Source organism: Dermacentor andersoni, chromosome 8 (assembly GCF_023375885.2).
Source record: "Dermacentor andersoni chromosome 8, qqDerAnde1_hic_scaffold, whole genome shotgun sequence".
NCBI classification, from domain to species: domain Eukaryota; kingdom Metazoa; phylum Arthropoda; class Arachnida; order Ixodida; family Ixodidae; genus Dermacentor; species Dermacentor andersoni.
Window position 1 is genome coordinate 55,761,241 of NC_092821.1, and position 16,607 is coordinate 55,777,847.

General features: G+C 46.2%; 1 protein-coding gene across 1 annotated transcript in view; it reads right to left on the reverse strand.

The window, feature by feature from the left end:
- The window catches only part of LOC129383489 (glutathione hydrolase-like YwrD proenzyme), a 77,070-nt gene extending 63,054 nt beyond the window's left edge, over window positions 1–14,016 (reverse strand). Inside the window, exons 1-4 of the mRNA XM_072284073.1 lie at window positions 13,992–14,016; window positions 13,106–13,259; window positions 7,671–7,827; window positions 3,769–3,972 (exon numbers count right to left, since the gene is read on the reverse strand). Of these exons, the coding sequence (XP_072140174.1) occupies window positions 3,769–3,972; window positions 7,671–7,827; window positions 13,106–13,259; window positions 13,992–14,016 (540 nt within the window). The remainder of the gene's footprint in view (window positions 1–3,768; window positions 3,973–7,670; window positions 7,828–13,105; window positions 13,260–13,991) is intronic.
- Between the last annotated feature and the right edge of the window lie 2,591 nt (window positions 14,017–16,607).

A 16,607-nucleotide genomic window follows, 5' to 3' on the forward strand; every position in this document is an offset into this window, starting at 1 on the left:
CACCTAAATAGGTGCAATGATCAATTGCATTGATTGAAATAGACTGAAGGAACTCAGGCGATCGCTGATGTGAGGCAAAAACGACAAAATTGGTCTTAATATGGTTAATCTGTAGTTTGTTAAGTTCATACCATGTGGAAATTTTCACGAGATCTTCATTGAGCTCGCGTGTTAGTGTTGATGTACGTTTGTTAGAGCTAAATATAGTAGTATCATCTGCGTACAGAATACACTTCGATGAGGAGATTACTCTGTAATTACTCTGTTAACGTTGCAGGGCTTTAGAAAACGTTTATCCTCCTCAACATCTCAGCGAAAAGCGCATGTGATCACTTTTCTCTTGTTAATGCAGTGTAGGCACCAATTAATAGAAAAACTTGTTTCGCCCTGGCTGAAAAATGCTTTGGCCCCAGCGTTGTCGTTAGCGTACGCGTTGTGGTAGTCTTCGCACTAGGAGCCAGCTGGTGCTCCTAGTGCGAAGATTACCGTCTGTAGCTACGCCGCTTCAGCATAATGAGTTGACTGGCATCTGTGCTCCTGTCCGGCTCAGCTGAATTCCATGCAATACTGATTAAGTCTGTCGCATAAGTGAACGTTCGGATAGTCAGATTTACAATGACGTTTCCGCAATCACGTGTTAAAAGCACGCGCTTAAAAACTGATTGAATAAAGGCAGAAATGATTCAGAGAATGTTTGTTTTTGTGTATATTAAAATCACGCTTTATAGTACATATTTATAGACAGTCGTAAAGGAATTGTTTGCAATGCATTATTTTTTTTCTCTTTATACTGAATATGTGCTCTTTGTGCACTCTAAGCAGCTCCTAATGTTTGTAATAAACAAGCTCATTAGGCATTTGGGTGGCCACAATGGCTTTCATTTCGCTTTGGAGTTCAGAAAAGTAGTCAGCACGGAGAAAAGTAAACTGCATAGGAGTAGAAAATTATAAATATTGTGTGATAGTGACACGCATGTGCAGGTTGTAACTTTATATTTACCATCTGCTATGGAGCGTTTGTCAACAGCTGTCCTCTGTGTTTGCCGTTGGAATGCGCATGACCCTGCGGCATTACAACCCGCTTGCAACAACAAACAGTACTGCCTAAGAGGTGCACTGGCAGTTTGAGTGTTCAGGGAAAGAAGTGCCGACGTCGTATCAGCTTTCGCTGCTGCCTGATGCGTCTAAGTTCTAGCGCTATGCTTGATGAAAAAAGCGCAAAAAGCTGGCGGGACGCATATAAGCGTCCCGCCAGCTTTTTGCGAGGTTTTCAAGAACGTTTGTGCTGATACCTTGTAACACGCTTAGCCGAGTCAGATATGAAGCTGGACGCAAGTGCCTGAATATTAGTTGTACAATGGCTAACGCAAAACTCGGAAAGCGCTACTGAAAATATTGCCTGTGCTTGCGTGTCTGTATGTGGACGCCACTGTTGTCGTGCTAAATAGCGACGTTGGCTTTATATAACCTATTGTGGTGTAGTCTCAAACATTGGAAAGAAGACGACAATTATTTGTCATAAATATGACAGCATTTGCATCTTAAAATAAGCGTAGTAATGTTGGCAGCTGCGTGATAACAACAAGGTTGACGGCAACAATGCTCTGTAAAAACGCGCATGCTTCTCATCTTCACACGGGCGAGTAAAATAATTCAGGGTAACGGGCCACAGTGTATACGGTAATTCAAGATGAATATTTCCGTAGGGGCGATTGGAACAGAGTCACAGCACCCTGTTGCAATAGTTTTGGTTGACCCTGGTTGGATGATAACGCCATCGCAACCCGCATGCTCAACCTGCGCGCCGGTTCCGTCGAGTTGTCACAGTGAAGGCACAAGACTAAGGTATGTCTCCAACGTTATGGGCGCTGCGATAGCAGATGGTAGCTTCCTATCCGTTCATTTACTGAGGTCGCCAACATAGTGACCTACAAAAGCGACTCACCCACTCAGCAGTCGAAAGTGGAGTCACCTACCACTAATCCTTGATATCCCCTTCGGCCACGATTTAAGAGCGCGCCACTTTGGAGGCGTATTTGATTTCATACTGCATAACTGAAATATACGGCTGTCTTTATTCGAATTTGTACGCTTGCTTTTTTGTGTGTGTGGAAGCTGTTCGGAATTTCTCATAGTGCTGTGAATTTTCGCTTCCTCTGTTTTGCCCACACGGGCTCCCCAGTGGTACCTCGTTCCCTTGGCGCATACCAAATGGGCCAAAAAGGAGTCACCAAAACATAACACACTGAAGAAAATGGTGGTCACTGCAAATAATGCGGTTTTCCATTACCGGGTACTTATGCTCGAGATATACCTATGAGCATAGCCTATAGGGATGAGCTGTAGGTCGTACTTGAAGGTTTTATTGAGCAGCACAGAGCGCTGGTGCGTCATGCTAAATTTCGTGCTGCATAGGCGAAGCCGTCAATTGCCCACGTGGCCAGCTGTCCAAAAACGACGTAGGACAAGTAAAGATGATTTAGGAATACCCCCCTCCCCCCCTCCCCCCCCCCCCCCCCAAAAAAAAGTCAGTGGCAGTGGCGCAAGCAATGTCTTGCGCTCTTTTGTTGAGGCATCTCTCTACTTGAGGGATACCTATAAATCGAAGTCGCATGCGCAGTTTTATGGCGTTATTTATTGTATTCCTATGTAGAACAAACCGCCGTTTGCTAGCACAATCTTGAAGCCCTGTTTCAGACGCTACAATCGTGTATGCTGTGCGTTACTTGGCGGGACAGCATGGCTGAACGTGGAGCCCCGGTGCGTTAGCAAATCAGAATTTCGTCAGAAAACGAAGCACATAGTGGACGTGCCTAGACGGTCTCTAGAGTCACAAATAGCTCTTCATCAAATATTATGAGACATGGCTACCTCAAAAATTAGAAGTGCATTCCTACAAGTGCGAACGTGACCTAATGAATTCTGTTGTCCCGAATTAAAAGAATTGTGATAATTATCAGCCTCCCCTGGAAATCGGGACCGACTAGTTGCTTTACCGTGAAGCTAGTTTGAATTTATTCTTGGTTTTCGGTACTTCATATCCTTAATACTCTCCAAACACATTGCCAAATACAAAGTTGTCTGCCCGCCCTGCTACCTGAATTACTTTTACCGCCTGAATATTTGAGAAGCATGAGTGTGAAGCCAGATCAACTGCCCAGTAGTGAACATTCCGACTCGTTGGACAGTCAGGCTCGTGGACATACAGTGACATTAATCATTCCATCTCGCCGGCCAATTGACCCATGGAACATTTGTTCCCTCGGACATTCTGCTTCGAAATTCCAGCCGAAAACTTTAGTTCATGTTACTCGTACCTTAACGCCACTGATCATCCTTTCGCTGTGTACTTCCATTCTTTAGCTGTTTATGAATCATTTAATGAACATCGGACAGGGGTTCCCAAACTGGGCGACATAGTAGAGTTGCGCAAGCCGCGAAAAAAATGTTACTTCACGCACCTTTGGGCCAACTACTACATTGTTTAAATTATTTGATATTATGTACGCTTCTTTTCCTCTGATAAGCCATTCAATTGATTGATCGTAAGCATCATCGTGAGGCTATTGATAAAATCATCGTTGGGAAAAATAAGTAGGCCAGGTGGCGAGTGACAGGAGTTCTGCGACATTCTGAGAAGGCAGGTGGAGTTCCCCAAGAACACGATATACTATGGACTAGCACTTGGGTACGAGGCTATTTCCACAGCTCTGTCTCACTGGCAACAGTGAACTGTGGCTTCCGCATAGAAGAATTTACGCCACTTGCCTTCAGTAGCGCCGCCAATGGTCGGTTAGTGATAGCCTGGCCGAGGGCTGGCACACGAGAACGGTCATCCAGGAAGTAACGCCCACCTGGCATCTCAAGCAATGCGTTTTGCCGCAGTTGCCATATGCTTTGCTTCACGTGATCCATGGGGAATCCGTGCTGGGCGTAGTGGACCGCGGGTGCGAAGAGCTCACTCATCGTCACCTAGGTAACAACAACACAGCACAAGGACATCTTTGAGCTGCTGCTCCCCTTGCATGTTAAAACAATGCAGTCACTTTGGCACTTCGTTCAACTGGTATTTGATTTCCAATGCGATTGCGGTAACACAAACTGCGACCTCGCCCATTCTATAAAAGAGGCTTAGAATAGTATTTCCTTGACTAAATGAACAATCTGGCATGCCTATAAGAAAAGGTTGAGCCACATAGCATACACTAAGAAGGATGAATAAGAAAGGCTACCCACATACGAGACATTCATCATATAATGTAATATCTTCATTTTAATGTATGGTTACTTCCTCTTACATGTTTTCTTCCAACAAAGTTCATGGATACGAGTTTCCAAATTAACTCTGTTTTAATGCGTCCAAATTAAGGTAAAAGGTCGCGGGTGTGATTCCTACCAATGGTCGTTGGTCGAGTGCCTAAGTAACTCTATGTAAATCAACCACGCCTTAATTAACCTCGCTTTAATTCACACCAAGAGCAGTGGGTTTGACTCACGCCCTTCACTATGTCAACTGGTATCCAACTTTGAGATAAGGCCAGTTCGCCCATATCGCTATGTTGAGTTGTGTGTTCGAGCGCCTTAATCAACTTCACCTTAATTAACACCAAAAGTCGTGGGTTGGACTCTCACCAGAGGTTGGTGGCTCGACTCCCACCAAAGGTCGTATATTCGACTCGTGAACTTTGCGATGTGAATTGGAATCATACTTGCAGATATCGCCGGTTTTCTCAAATCTCCAAATTAGTTCGACTCCTAACAGAAGTGGCGGGTTTGACTCCCGCCGAAGGTCGCAGGTTCGAGTACCTTTATTATATATATCCTAATAACGGCGCCTTAACTAACTTTGCCTAAATTAACCTCCAAGGTAGAGGGCTCGACTCTCGACCATCACGATGTGAATTCGAATGCAATTTGAAGATATCTTCAAGTAGATTCTACTCCCACCAAAGATCGTGGGTAAAACCCCATTCATTACCTCTATTTTATTAGCTGTGTCCTAATCAACTTTGCCCTAATTTACTCGACAGGTGGTACGGTCCAACTCCAACCAAAGGTGCGGGTTCGACTTGTTCGATTGCGTTAATTAACTTCGCATTAACTATATAGCATAAAAGGTCATGGGTTCGACTTCCACGAGAAGTCGTGGGTTTGACGCTCGATCTTCACAATGTCAATTGGACTCCAACTAGGTGATATGGTCCTTTCCACCATATCTCCATATCTCCCACCAAAGGTTGAGGGTTCGGAATATTTAATTGGCTCTACCTTAATTAACTCTCCGTTAACTTTGCCTTACTTCCCACCATAGGCAGGTCGTGCTGACGCTTCTTCTGCACTTCGGCTTCACGCTTTCTTATAAAGAAATTATAAAGAAATACACACGAAACTCGTGGATTCGACTCCCACCAAAGGTCGCGAGTATTAATGAAATTTGCCCTCATTAACACCGCAGGTAGCAGATTAGATACCCTACGAATTTTGGTTACGTAATGTCGGATGGTGTAGCGTCGGACATCGAATATTTTGTCCCATGAGCCATCTAAGGCTTTCGCCTTAATATTAGGGCGAGCGTTATTCGATCTTTAAATAATCAATTTTGAATTCCAGTAGGTGTTTGTAGTGACTGATGTGACATTGTGGCCTTTTTTCCTGATACTCTACCGACGAAATGTCTTCCCTCTTGAAAATTGCGAATTCGCTGCCTTCTTGCCCTTCCAAACCATGAGGACGGCGTAAAACGCTTCGTGCAGAAACCATTGCTGACTATTGTCAATGCAAACGGATTGCAGGGCGCCTTTGGAGAGCTATCCGGCTTATTAAAGGAATGATGCGCATCGCGAACTACATTCGTTGCGGCGAAGATATTTAGGTAGCGTTTCATTTTTTTCATTCCCAATTGCATATAGAACAGAACCGGTAACAGAACAAAGTTGCACGGAACAAAGTTAACATAAGCAGATTAAAACAGAGCCTCCACCACAATACAATAGTTAGGCTCGACAAAAGAAAGTGCCTCATTTCTGATAGCACAGTAGTGAAACTTTCGGACAACTTGAAGGTCTCGAGCGAAAAGATAAGCTGGAACGCTCTGTCGTGCTTATGGGCACAACTCTATGTTTTGGTTCTACCTAAACTGGGGGATGTCAAGTTCTACTTTCGCATCACCAAAGCCAAGCAGGCCCAGGGCCTTATTTGAGCCCGATCCCTCCGCCTTTACCCTTCCCCCTTTCAATAAAGTTTACCAACAAAAACACCCAGTCCCACCTTCACACAGAAAACGTATGGGAACGAAGTTTTTTCCCTGCTTCTGGAGAAGCATGTCTTTGCAGGTATGTCATGTGCCTCATTTAACTTCAGGCACATGGGTCAACTGCGAGCACCAGCCCGTCCGAAAACAAGCTAACCTCAGGTTATATCTCGCACCAGCGCAAACATAGTGACTTGTGTCTGCTTCTTGAGTACAATAAAAATGCTTTCCCTTTAAAATTGTGCGGCACACATAAAAAGTAAAATGAGCTCTGCCACCTCACAGCACTGCGACCATAAAATTTCACAATTACGTACTGATACATTTTCAAAAACATAACACTCGTACAATCTACTATGATGTGGCAATCAGTTCTGCGGGAGCCTGCGTAGAGGGCGACGGTTCATGAATTGTAAAATTTTCATCTGCTTGACAGAAGCACGAAACTACAGAGGAAATGCGTACGCGTTTCTAAGAAAGAAAGCTAGCCACCCAAAAAATGATTCTTGCTGATAGGGGGATCAAATGTGCTACCAAGGCATTTCCTTGCCGATCGCTCCATCATCTGACCTAACCAGGAGGCTAGCAGTATTGTCAGGTAGTTATGACGGTGAAGAAAGCAGTAAAACTGTGAATGACGAATATAGCGTTTTATTGGGCGAATCGGTGCCCTCAAGAACAGGCTACGCTGAAAGAACAATGACAGCGGCGAACGCACTCGGCAATCGTGGAAAACGTGATCTGCCGGTCAAGCGCGTCGGCTTTTATACATGAGTCATGGAAGCTTCAAGAGTAATCGCTGGTGCCTGCGTGTCTTCCAGAAAGTTACACACAATTCACGTCGCACACGCAATCTTATTACAGAAGCTCCGATTAGGACAGCAGATAATCATCGATAACATTCGAGATACTTCCGATACATGCAGGCACGTCCTGCGCTGAGCGATAATACTTGTCAGGTGGCGAAAAGCGGTGACCCGGAAAATATACACATGTACACGTGTCAAGGTCGCAAATTAATGGACAACTATGAACACAAAGACATGGAACATGCCATATCAGTTATATGAGTTGCAATAAATTTTCGCATGAATTTCGTTTCACGGAAAAAAGTTTCACTACGTCACACTGTGTTTAGGCTCTAGTTTCGAAGATACGCTTTTTCCTTCCAGACGCCATTTCCTACCATTACATGTACTGTACATTCTCCATATGGTTTTGCGTCAGTTTGAACACTTTCGAACTGTTCTTTGCTAGGCTTGCACGTTCATATTCATACATATGTCAATGAGCACGAAAAGAAAATGAAGAAAACGTCAGGAACGCAAGGACAGCTTGCACAGCATCAAATCAAACAGGATTTCCCAGAACATCAAAATTAGTAGGGCACTCTGTCTAGCGGTAAAGTTCTATAACGTACCTTTCCCGAGCCAAAGCTGCGAGCAATGTGAAGCCACGCTTTTGCCGCCCCCGGCACTGTTGCCTGGAGGCCTGAGATTTGCGCCTCTGAGTCAGACTCGTGAGGCTGGTCCTTTGACATCACGAGTTGTAATGACAGGGCGGCTGGGCTTCTTCCGCTGCGGAGGTCATGTTGTAGAATACTTTTGAAGTTCCTTGTTCGAAACTGGTTGCAGTGCTTAGTAGAACATCGGTAAACTTCTAACTTTCGGTGGTTAAGTGAAACATTAAATTTTTAACAACATAGGGACGGTATAACGTCAATGAAACCGAAGCGTGTTCGCTTATTGGCAAGAATGACAGAACTATCCTTATGTTTAATACAGGGAAAATGAGGCATCCACCCAAACGTAGCTAAGTGCAGCAAAGGGAACCCATATGGGTTCCTCGAAAGAAATGCTTCGCAAGGGCAGCCGCTCTACCATCTGAGCTAACCAGGCGGCTAGCAGATGGCAGGCGAAGTCGAATTTATCAACAACTCAGAAGCAAAGGCAAGAGTTTCACGTTATAGTTCTGCGGAAACCCGCAAGCTGGAGCAAAGTAATTAATAAAGGGAAAATGAGACATCCATACAAAAGTTGCCATGTGCTACAAAGGAAACCCATATGCGTTCTTCGAAAGAAAAGCTTCGCAATTTAAGAAAAGATGGTACTGCGGCTGCCCCGGAATTTTTCTTCAACTTCAGAAATCACAGTTCTGTCAAGTGAATGCATTAGAGCATCCACGCGGATAAATTTGATGTAGGAATTTCAAGTAAAGGTGAATTTGATGCAATATTTGCGAGGATTTCGCGAAACGTCTATCCACAAGTGAGGCCCGACGCTGGGAAGGCGGGAGGTGGAATTCAATACGATGAGCAAAAACGAGAACAAGGGGAAAGCCGGAGTCAACGATTGGACAGGTGGACTTTTCAGATACGTGGATGACAAGTGGACGCATAAACCTTGGTCTCTCGAGCTCTTAAATGCAGAACCGCCAATGACATATGATAGCCACCTAACTGGAAAACGCTTCAACTGAGCTTGATCACAACGGCCTGGATTTGCATTTTTTATTCATGCGGCTGGGCAAGGTTGACAGCCATTTCCGGCAGCGACTAGAATAGGTCTAGTACGACACAACTTGTCGGATATGATACGTCGTTTGCGGTTTTACAAAGGGATACTCGATGCAACAAAGTTTATGCGTACGTAGATTGATGTGAATGAAATACGAGTGCGTACGTCACGACAATTACAACAACATAAAGCTGACGGTGACGTTGGTGTGACAGTGTGAGCATGACGACCGATTTTTTTGAGGCAGCCAAGGCACTTTAAAGCCTTTCATGGGCCGATCCCGGAGGTAGTGCAGTCTGACACAGCTTCTAGAAATCCTAGCAGCGAAGATGTATAAAAATTTGAAACTGCATAATTAGGAGGTTTCTCGCGTGAAAACAATAATAAGACTATGAGGCACGCTGTAGTGGGGACTTCGGACCACCTGAAGTACTTTAACGCGCACTTGAATCTAAGCATACGAATGTTTTCATCCACCCCCTCTAAATGTAGCCGCTGTGGGCGAGATTCAAACCCGGGACCTCGTGCTTAGCAACCTAATGCCATAGCCACTAAGAAACGACGGTGGGTGATGGAAGAAACTGACCCGCTCTCGCCTCTATAACGAACTTGCCTACATGTGTCGCGCACGCCAGAAAGTAAGCAGTAATACTTAGTTACTTACGCGGTTTTCTTCCCAAATCTCTTTCCCGAGTCGGTCGTCATATGCCATTGCTATTCGTGCCCTTCGGCGTACTGCGCGTGCCACATGACTTGAAGAGTCATCTTGCACTGGCACAATAGTTGTATGCGATTGATTGTAGATATTACCGCAAAGATGAATTTGGCTAGTTGATGCACGTTCACATTTACATTCAGTGTCTACCCATTAGTGTAGGTGGTACATAGAACAATTGCAATGATTGTAGACAGGGAAGGTACGCTTGAAACGTAGACATTAAACCATAATCGTTATTATTTTATATTATTTAGGGAAACTGGCGGTCCTCTACAAAACACCTTCATCTTTCTGAGACGACATAGTCATTGGAGAAGTCGGTTGTGTAAACGACAAGCAAAGGTTCTTTGAAGTACTAGGTCCTTTCTTCCAGATATTGCATCGCATGTTGCTAGTGTGTGTGTGCGTAGTGAGACCAGCCCCCGGAAGGGATATACACATGGGGTGCATGCTTTACCCTGCCAGATTATTAGGTGCCTGTTTGCGTAGTGATTTGTGGAATTTTACGTCAGTTTTACGTCATAAAGAAACAAGAGCACTGCCGATTGCTTAGAGCATCATTCGGTTCTGTTGAGGGCTGAGGCTGGATTCCACTGAATACTCGAGTTACTTTTATTGCAAAGCTTTCAAACACTGCGACATTTGAATTTACGCACCTCAAACTGCATATCAGTAGTCAAAGAAACCTTCGAAATAAAAACACAGACATACACAAAAACAAGGCAGGCACCCAAGGGCGGGGGGGGGGGGGGGGGCGTAGTTCTTCGAAGCTATGCGGCATAAACTTCTCCCCCTCCACCCGCGCCACCACTCCTCACACACATTCCTAAGGCGCCGGCAAATTAAACTTGAGACTTCACAGCTATTCGGCAGACAAATTCTTGCTTCCTTTTCCACTCTTATTGGATGGCGGTAGTTACCGGCACGTCCTGGGATGTGAAGGCCAGTTTTCTCATCGATTCGGTGCCCGCGCGATTAACTCGAGATCCGTTCAGATGTCACCATGTATCAGCCTGCAATACTTAGGTGCAGCAGGCAGGGCTTAGATTTTTTATTTTAATTATTTTTATTTTCATTAAATTTTATTGCCCAACACCATCTTTATGTCACCCGATATTGAAGCGGTCATGCGCATCGCTGTTGCTTTGTTAGGTAAAGTTCCTTTGGTTAGACTGACCCAGGGACCAGGAAAGGGATTTAGTTTGCAGTCAGCTTGTCTGTGTGCTCGTGGAACGAGTTGCGGTCGGAGACAACGCCAGTTGCTTTTAACTTTTACTTTTGCTTAATTATTTCCTCTAGTGACGGCTCGTCGAGACCCTGGCAGATCCTCGGAACCCTAAACCCGCGATATAGGCTAAATAAGGTGGAAAAGAAAATCATGTGATACAGCGTCCGTCTTTAAACACTGCAATAACCGTTAAGCTCATAAGCAATATGAATGTCACTCGTTACTTCGTCTGGTTTTTTTCTAATTGTAGAGCTCTTTTCATGCGAAATTGGCAACTGGAAGCAGGAGTAGGAAGGAGTTGAGAAATTAAGCGACCTGCTAAAGGAGAGAGCGGAGGAAGCAGCCAATGAAGAAGGAATGGATCAGCATCATTTATGGATCAGCATCATTTTACTTAAAAAGAAGCAGAGAAAACGCCGCCGGAAGCGGAGAAGGATTCCGTTTGTTTTGAATGACGTCAGTCTAACCGCCTGACCTAACCACTTCTCTGCTATGCTTATGTGGGTGTTTTTTAAACGTACCGCGGTGGGCGCAGCACATCTACAGCCGCAGCCTCCTGTGACCTACGCGGTTGTAAGGGAATGGCGACCACGCATATTTACGCAAATTCCCAAATAAAAATAAGAGTTGGTTGGGGAACTTAACTTCGTGGAGCAGTAAACGAGCGATCCAATAGAACTGTGATTGTTCCACAGATATATATTCCTCCATATTTCTTCTAGAGGTAACTCAAAAATTTGCTATTAGAAATTTTCATTTAACACTTTCGCTTGTTTACTTGTTCTTGGCAGTCTCCTTGCTGCGCTTCTTTTCTGCCCGAGTCCATTTGATGTGGTTCCTTGTTTGTCAAGCAAATGAGAGGTGTATCTCATACTCGTCAGATGCACCTTATTTCCCTTCTCTTTTTCGGGTTCGCACCTCTTTATAGCGAACGGCGGGCATAAATCACATTTGTATAAGAAAATCTAGACCCCTCCCCCCACCTCACTTGAACAGAAAGGTTACCTTGGGTCCCGCCCCCGAAAAAAAATCCTGGCTACGTGCCTGACAAAAATATACGTATTAAAAACAGGCCGCTGCCGGCGGTTTGTATGGAAGGTTGAAAGAAGTCGCCGTTCTATAAACGCAACTTCTAGTCCATTCTAGGCTATGTATCTTAAGCTAATGTAAATAAGTGAGCTTCTATTGTCGGACTTGGAGCTTAACTTGCAGTTGTTGGAATGCTTACATTTGGGTTTCACTATGCTTCCTTTAAGTTGTGCCGGAAGAAGTTTGTTTTTCTAAGCATCGAAGTGCCGCACGCGAACCATGAAAGCTCCGTACGGAGAGCATCCCATCTAACATCGGTCAAGCGTTCAAAGAAAGGTAATGAGTGCCATCATGTGGCAAGTGACGTTGTTGTTCGAGCCGTCTTGAGCGGACTAGGTTATTCTAATAACATAAAGTTTGATCACCTCCATAAATAAGTTAGCCAAATCAATATTACTGACCTACTGGCCTATGTTTGATTGTAAAAGATATCTTTTCTAGGTTTTGGGGCAAGTACCACGTCCACTTCCCCGATCTGACAGTAAAGTTCTAAAATATGGTTTCAAACAACTACCGCATCTAAATGGCTGACTTATTGGTGGCGTAAATGTGACTAGGCACGGACGTCTCTGTTGTCTGATGATAAAGAATGGAGCCTAATTACGCAGTGAGTTAGCTTAGGGTCCTTCAGGTTTGGTAGGCGATGAATAGTAGGATTCCTCTTACTGCAGCAACGAGCACTTTCAGAGATGCCTTGTCAGAAGAAACGCGTAGTGGGCTGGAATTTATCAAATACATAGTTTTTCAAAGCGAATACATTTTTGACATTCGAGCATCAGTCATTTGAGCGAATACTTCCGATAATATTGTCTAATAAATATCAGAGAAATATAACCCAGTTTGCGGAAGACGACTTCAAACACGACACCGTCGCTCACTGCCGTGTACCTCGTAGCGTGTTGATTTAATAGCTTAATCCTTGTTAGTTCGACGCTCCCTCTATGCCTTCTAGTGGATGAGCGCATTCATAGTTATAATCACCGTCGCACTTCGTAGAGTTGACCGCGAGGAAGGACCGCGCTTAACAGATGGAAGGTCAGTGCAAGAGTAGCAAAGTCTCAGTTATATTGTTGCACTATAGCAGTTTCGGAGAAAGTGCGTCGCTGAAGCAAAGCGTGATACCAAAATTACTACTGATCGTCCTTGAAACAGCGAAAAGACCAGTTATTTTGAATACTTACAACGCCGCACAGCAGCATCGAGTATTAGCGAGTTTATGACCAGAGGAATGACAACAGATATAAATTTCCTAAGGGGGGCGCAGTTTTTTTAGCGCACCAGCACTGTGTGGATGAGCGGCTCACCATCCGTCCACACACCGAACTTTCTGCGTCTTGGGCTCGTAGTGCAGGGCGAAGCAATCGCCGCCAAGTCCCATGGTGTAAGGCTGCAGAACTTGCATGCAGGCCGCCATTGCGAGCGTTGCGTCAGCCGCGTTGCCGCCGTGGCGTAGTACATCTGCGTGCGTGAAAAAGGTTGTTGCAGCATTGCTGGTGTCGAATAAAATCTATAAAGCAAAAAAGCCAATTTCGCAAGACCACTTGTTGTGACTTTCATTGCTCGATGTAAATTCTGCTGTTAACTGGATACGCTGCCTGCAACACTGCGATAAGCAAAATTTCCCCGAATATTTACACGCTTATCCAGGTCGGGAGGTAACAACATACGTTACGACATGTTGCGCTCAACAGTTTCAGAATAGCGTTTACTAATTGCTCGTCTCAGGATTCGTCTCATTCGAGCTCCCAGTAGGCTTCCCGACAAAGTCAGGAGACACAACCATCACACATGTCTTAGTGAGCGTAGGCTGCACAGCAGTTTGAAAGGCTGGGCTGCAGGTATAACCTTGGAAACATTTCTGTTACTGCGCCGATCGAGGGCTGCTGCCTGCTGCTTCACATGCGCTCCGTAGTTTTCGGGATTTTGATCCGTCTAACCCAATTGGACCGTCCAAATTTTGGTCGGAACCGACGCCGGAAGCGGAACGGACCACGAGGACACCATTTTCGAGCCGGTGGGTCCACTATTTTTGGGTTTACTCGAACTTGAAGAATCCCTACGTGGCCGGCAGAAGCTAGGCCCATTAGGCCTAACACGGTAGCGGGGCTCCGCGGCCCTCCCAGCCTCGGCCAGCGGCAGAGGAGCCTGGAGCGATGTCCCGAGTCATCAACCCCAACCTAGCACACCTACCACCCCAAGTTTCGACAAGTTTCATGGCGGAAACACATGAAATTATGGATGAAGATTTCAGCGACGCCGCCGGGGACACCCTCGCCCACGGAGCAGCGGTAACTACTCAAGCCCTGAAAGGCAGCACCCCAGCGACACCAATGTCACAAGCAAATCAAGGTAAGGACACAGACGCGGATTGGGAGATCGCCATATCCAAGCGGCAAAGAAAACGACAACGTAGTGGAGAAGCAGAACTTTTGGCGGGAAAGAAGCTAGGGAATGAAAATTACCTATACTCGACGAAGAGCACAGATGGCGCACCAGCTGTGGCCAAGCAAGGAGAGGGAGAGAGAGCGCCGAGGAGGAGACTGCCTCCGCTCCCCAGAGATGATTTAAAGATAGTCCTCCGGCCGAAGGGACTGGGAGTGAAAAACCTGCAGACACACCAAGTGGCGCGAGCGGTGGTTGCGGCCAGCGGACACGGATGCAGGGCTGAAGACCTCATCATCCGGCTCCGCACGGGCTCAAACATCATCATAATTAGTACAGACAACGAAAGTGCTGCTCAGCAAGTCAGGCGCATCACGCAACTGAAGATTGGTGAGCACAGCTACGAAGTCAACACGCGCACGTGGCGGCGCCGGAGGGAACTCTGCGCGGGGTCATTCCCGGGGTGGACCCGGGGACCCTCGCCGAAGAACTCAAGACAAGCTCACGAACACGCACGCAAGGGGTGAAGATTTTAGCGGCGAGAATGCTAGGCCGATCTAGCACAGCTGTTATCACCTTTGATGGCCCCATCCTCCCCAAGCAAGTTTTGTACTACGGGGGAGAGATGTGGTGTTATCCATACAGACCAACGCGGTAAGTTTGCTATATCTGCTGCCAGCAAGGTCACCGGTCGGACGTCTGCCCGACCCCCGGGATCAGATCTTGCAAGCAATGTGGCCAGAAAGATCCGGAAGAACATCATCAATGTACACCCAAGTGTCTGCTGTGTGGGGTCTCCCACGCGGTGGGCACAAAGGACTGCAAACAACGCCTAAAGTCGACCAACGAACTACGATGGGGACCCCAGGGCCAGCAGCGGCGGGGACGCAGCAGGAGCAGAAGCGGAGCAAGGCGACCGCGCTGGTTCCGGAATGAAGATCAAGAGAAACGGAGCGACTACCGGAGTGAATCCAGGAGCCGCAGCCGAGGGCGCAGCCACAGTCAAGGCCAGGGCCGAAGCCGGGAGAGGGACGAGTCCTACCCACCCCTGGGCGGCGCGGGCCAGCAGACCTGGGCGAAGCCAAAACAGCAGAAGAAAAGCGGCGGAGTTAAGGTGAGCTGGGGAGCCGGCCCTCTCAAAACGCTTTTTGCTCCGCACAACAACATAACCAATAACACAAGCATGCTGACAGAAAACGAGATGAGGCTTTGTGCCGAAAACAGTAATCTTAAAGACGAGCTTGAGCTCTGCCGCGATGAAACCCGGCAGCTCAAGAAAAGAATAGACGACCTAATCCAGAAAATGCAAGAGATGAGAAAGGCAGGTTTCTCATCAGTTAGGGCGCCATCACCGCCGCAGCAACATATAGAGAGCACGCAAACTAGCGAGGGGAACACGTCAATTGAAGACCTCAAAGCTTTCATGCAGCAGCTAAATCAAAAGATAGCCCTGCAAGACCAGAGCTTCCGCAACTACGTAAAGAATCAAACTACACAGAGAACAGTAAACGACGCCAGAGACCGCCTCTACAACGAGCGCAGGTTTGGATCAGAACCCCAGGGAACAAATAACAATAACAATACATCAACATGGCAGGACCAAACCAACTAGAGATCTGGCAGTGGAACTGCAGGAGCTACAAGCGCTAGCAAGGGCTCCTGCAACAGTTCATTAACACTAGAGGAAATCCACCAGATTTAATACTACTACAGGAAACAAATTGCATCCCAACCCTAAAAGGATATACGTGTCAGGAAAATGGACGAACAGCGACTTTAATAAGCAACAAAATAACAACCATAACGCATAAGGAACTAGAAGACACAAAGCTAGAACATATAGTGACCGAAGTGATTCCAAAACAGAAAAAGAAAGCTAAGAGCACTTTCGTAATCAATCTATATAGCACACCTAAAAACAGAGGAAACTTCATTAAGCTTTTTGCGGAAGCGAAGAAGCTTGCAGGGCAAAACACCCTAATAATAGCAGGAGACTTCAATGCGAAGAGTCCGCAGTGGGGCAGTAGAATCGAAGACAAGAAAGGGCGCAGTATCTGCACAGCTGCAGAAAACATAGGCTGTGAGCTACTCACAGATGAAAGCCAACCCACCAGACAGGGCAATAGCGTAAGAGTGGACACGTGTCCCGACCTAACCTTTGTCAGGGGCGCTAAGCAAGTCGAATGGGAGAACTTGCAAGAAAACCTCGGCAGCGACCACTACTTCATCAGGGCCCGCAGAGAGGCAGAAATCATCAGGAGGAAGATTGGCAAGGCGAGTCTAACAGACTGGGATGCATTTCGAGTCCACTGTAAACAGCTAAAAGGGGACATAACCTCGGCAGAGGATTGGAGCCATCAACTCAGACCAATGAGAGATCTCTACACAAAGGAAGTGGAACGAACAGAACAAGCACCAGAAGTG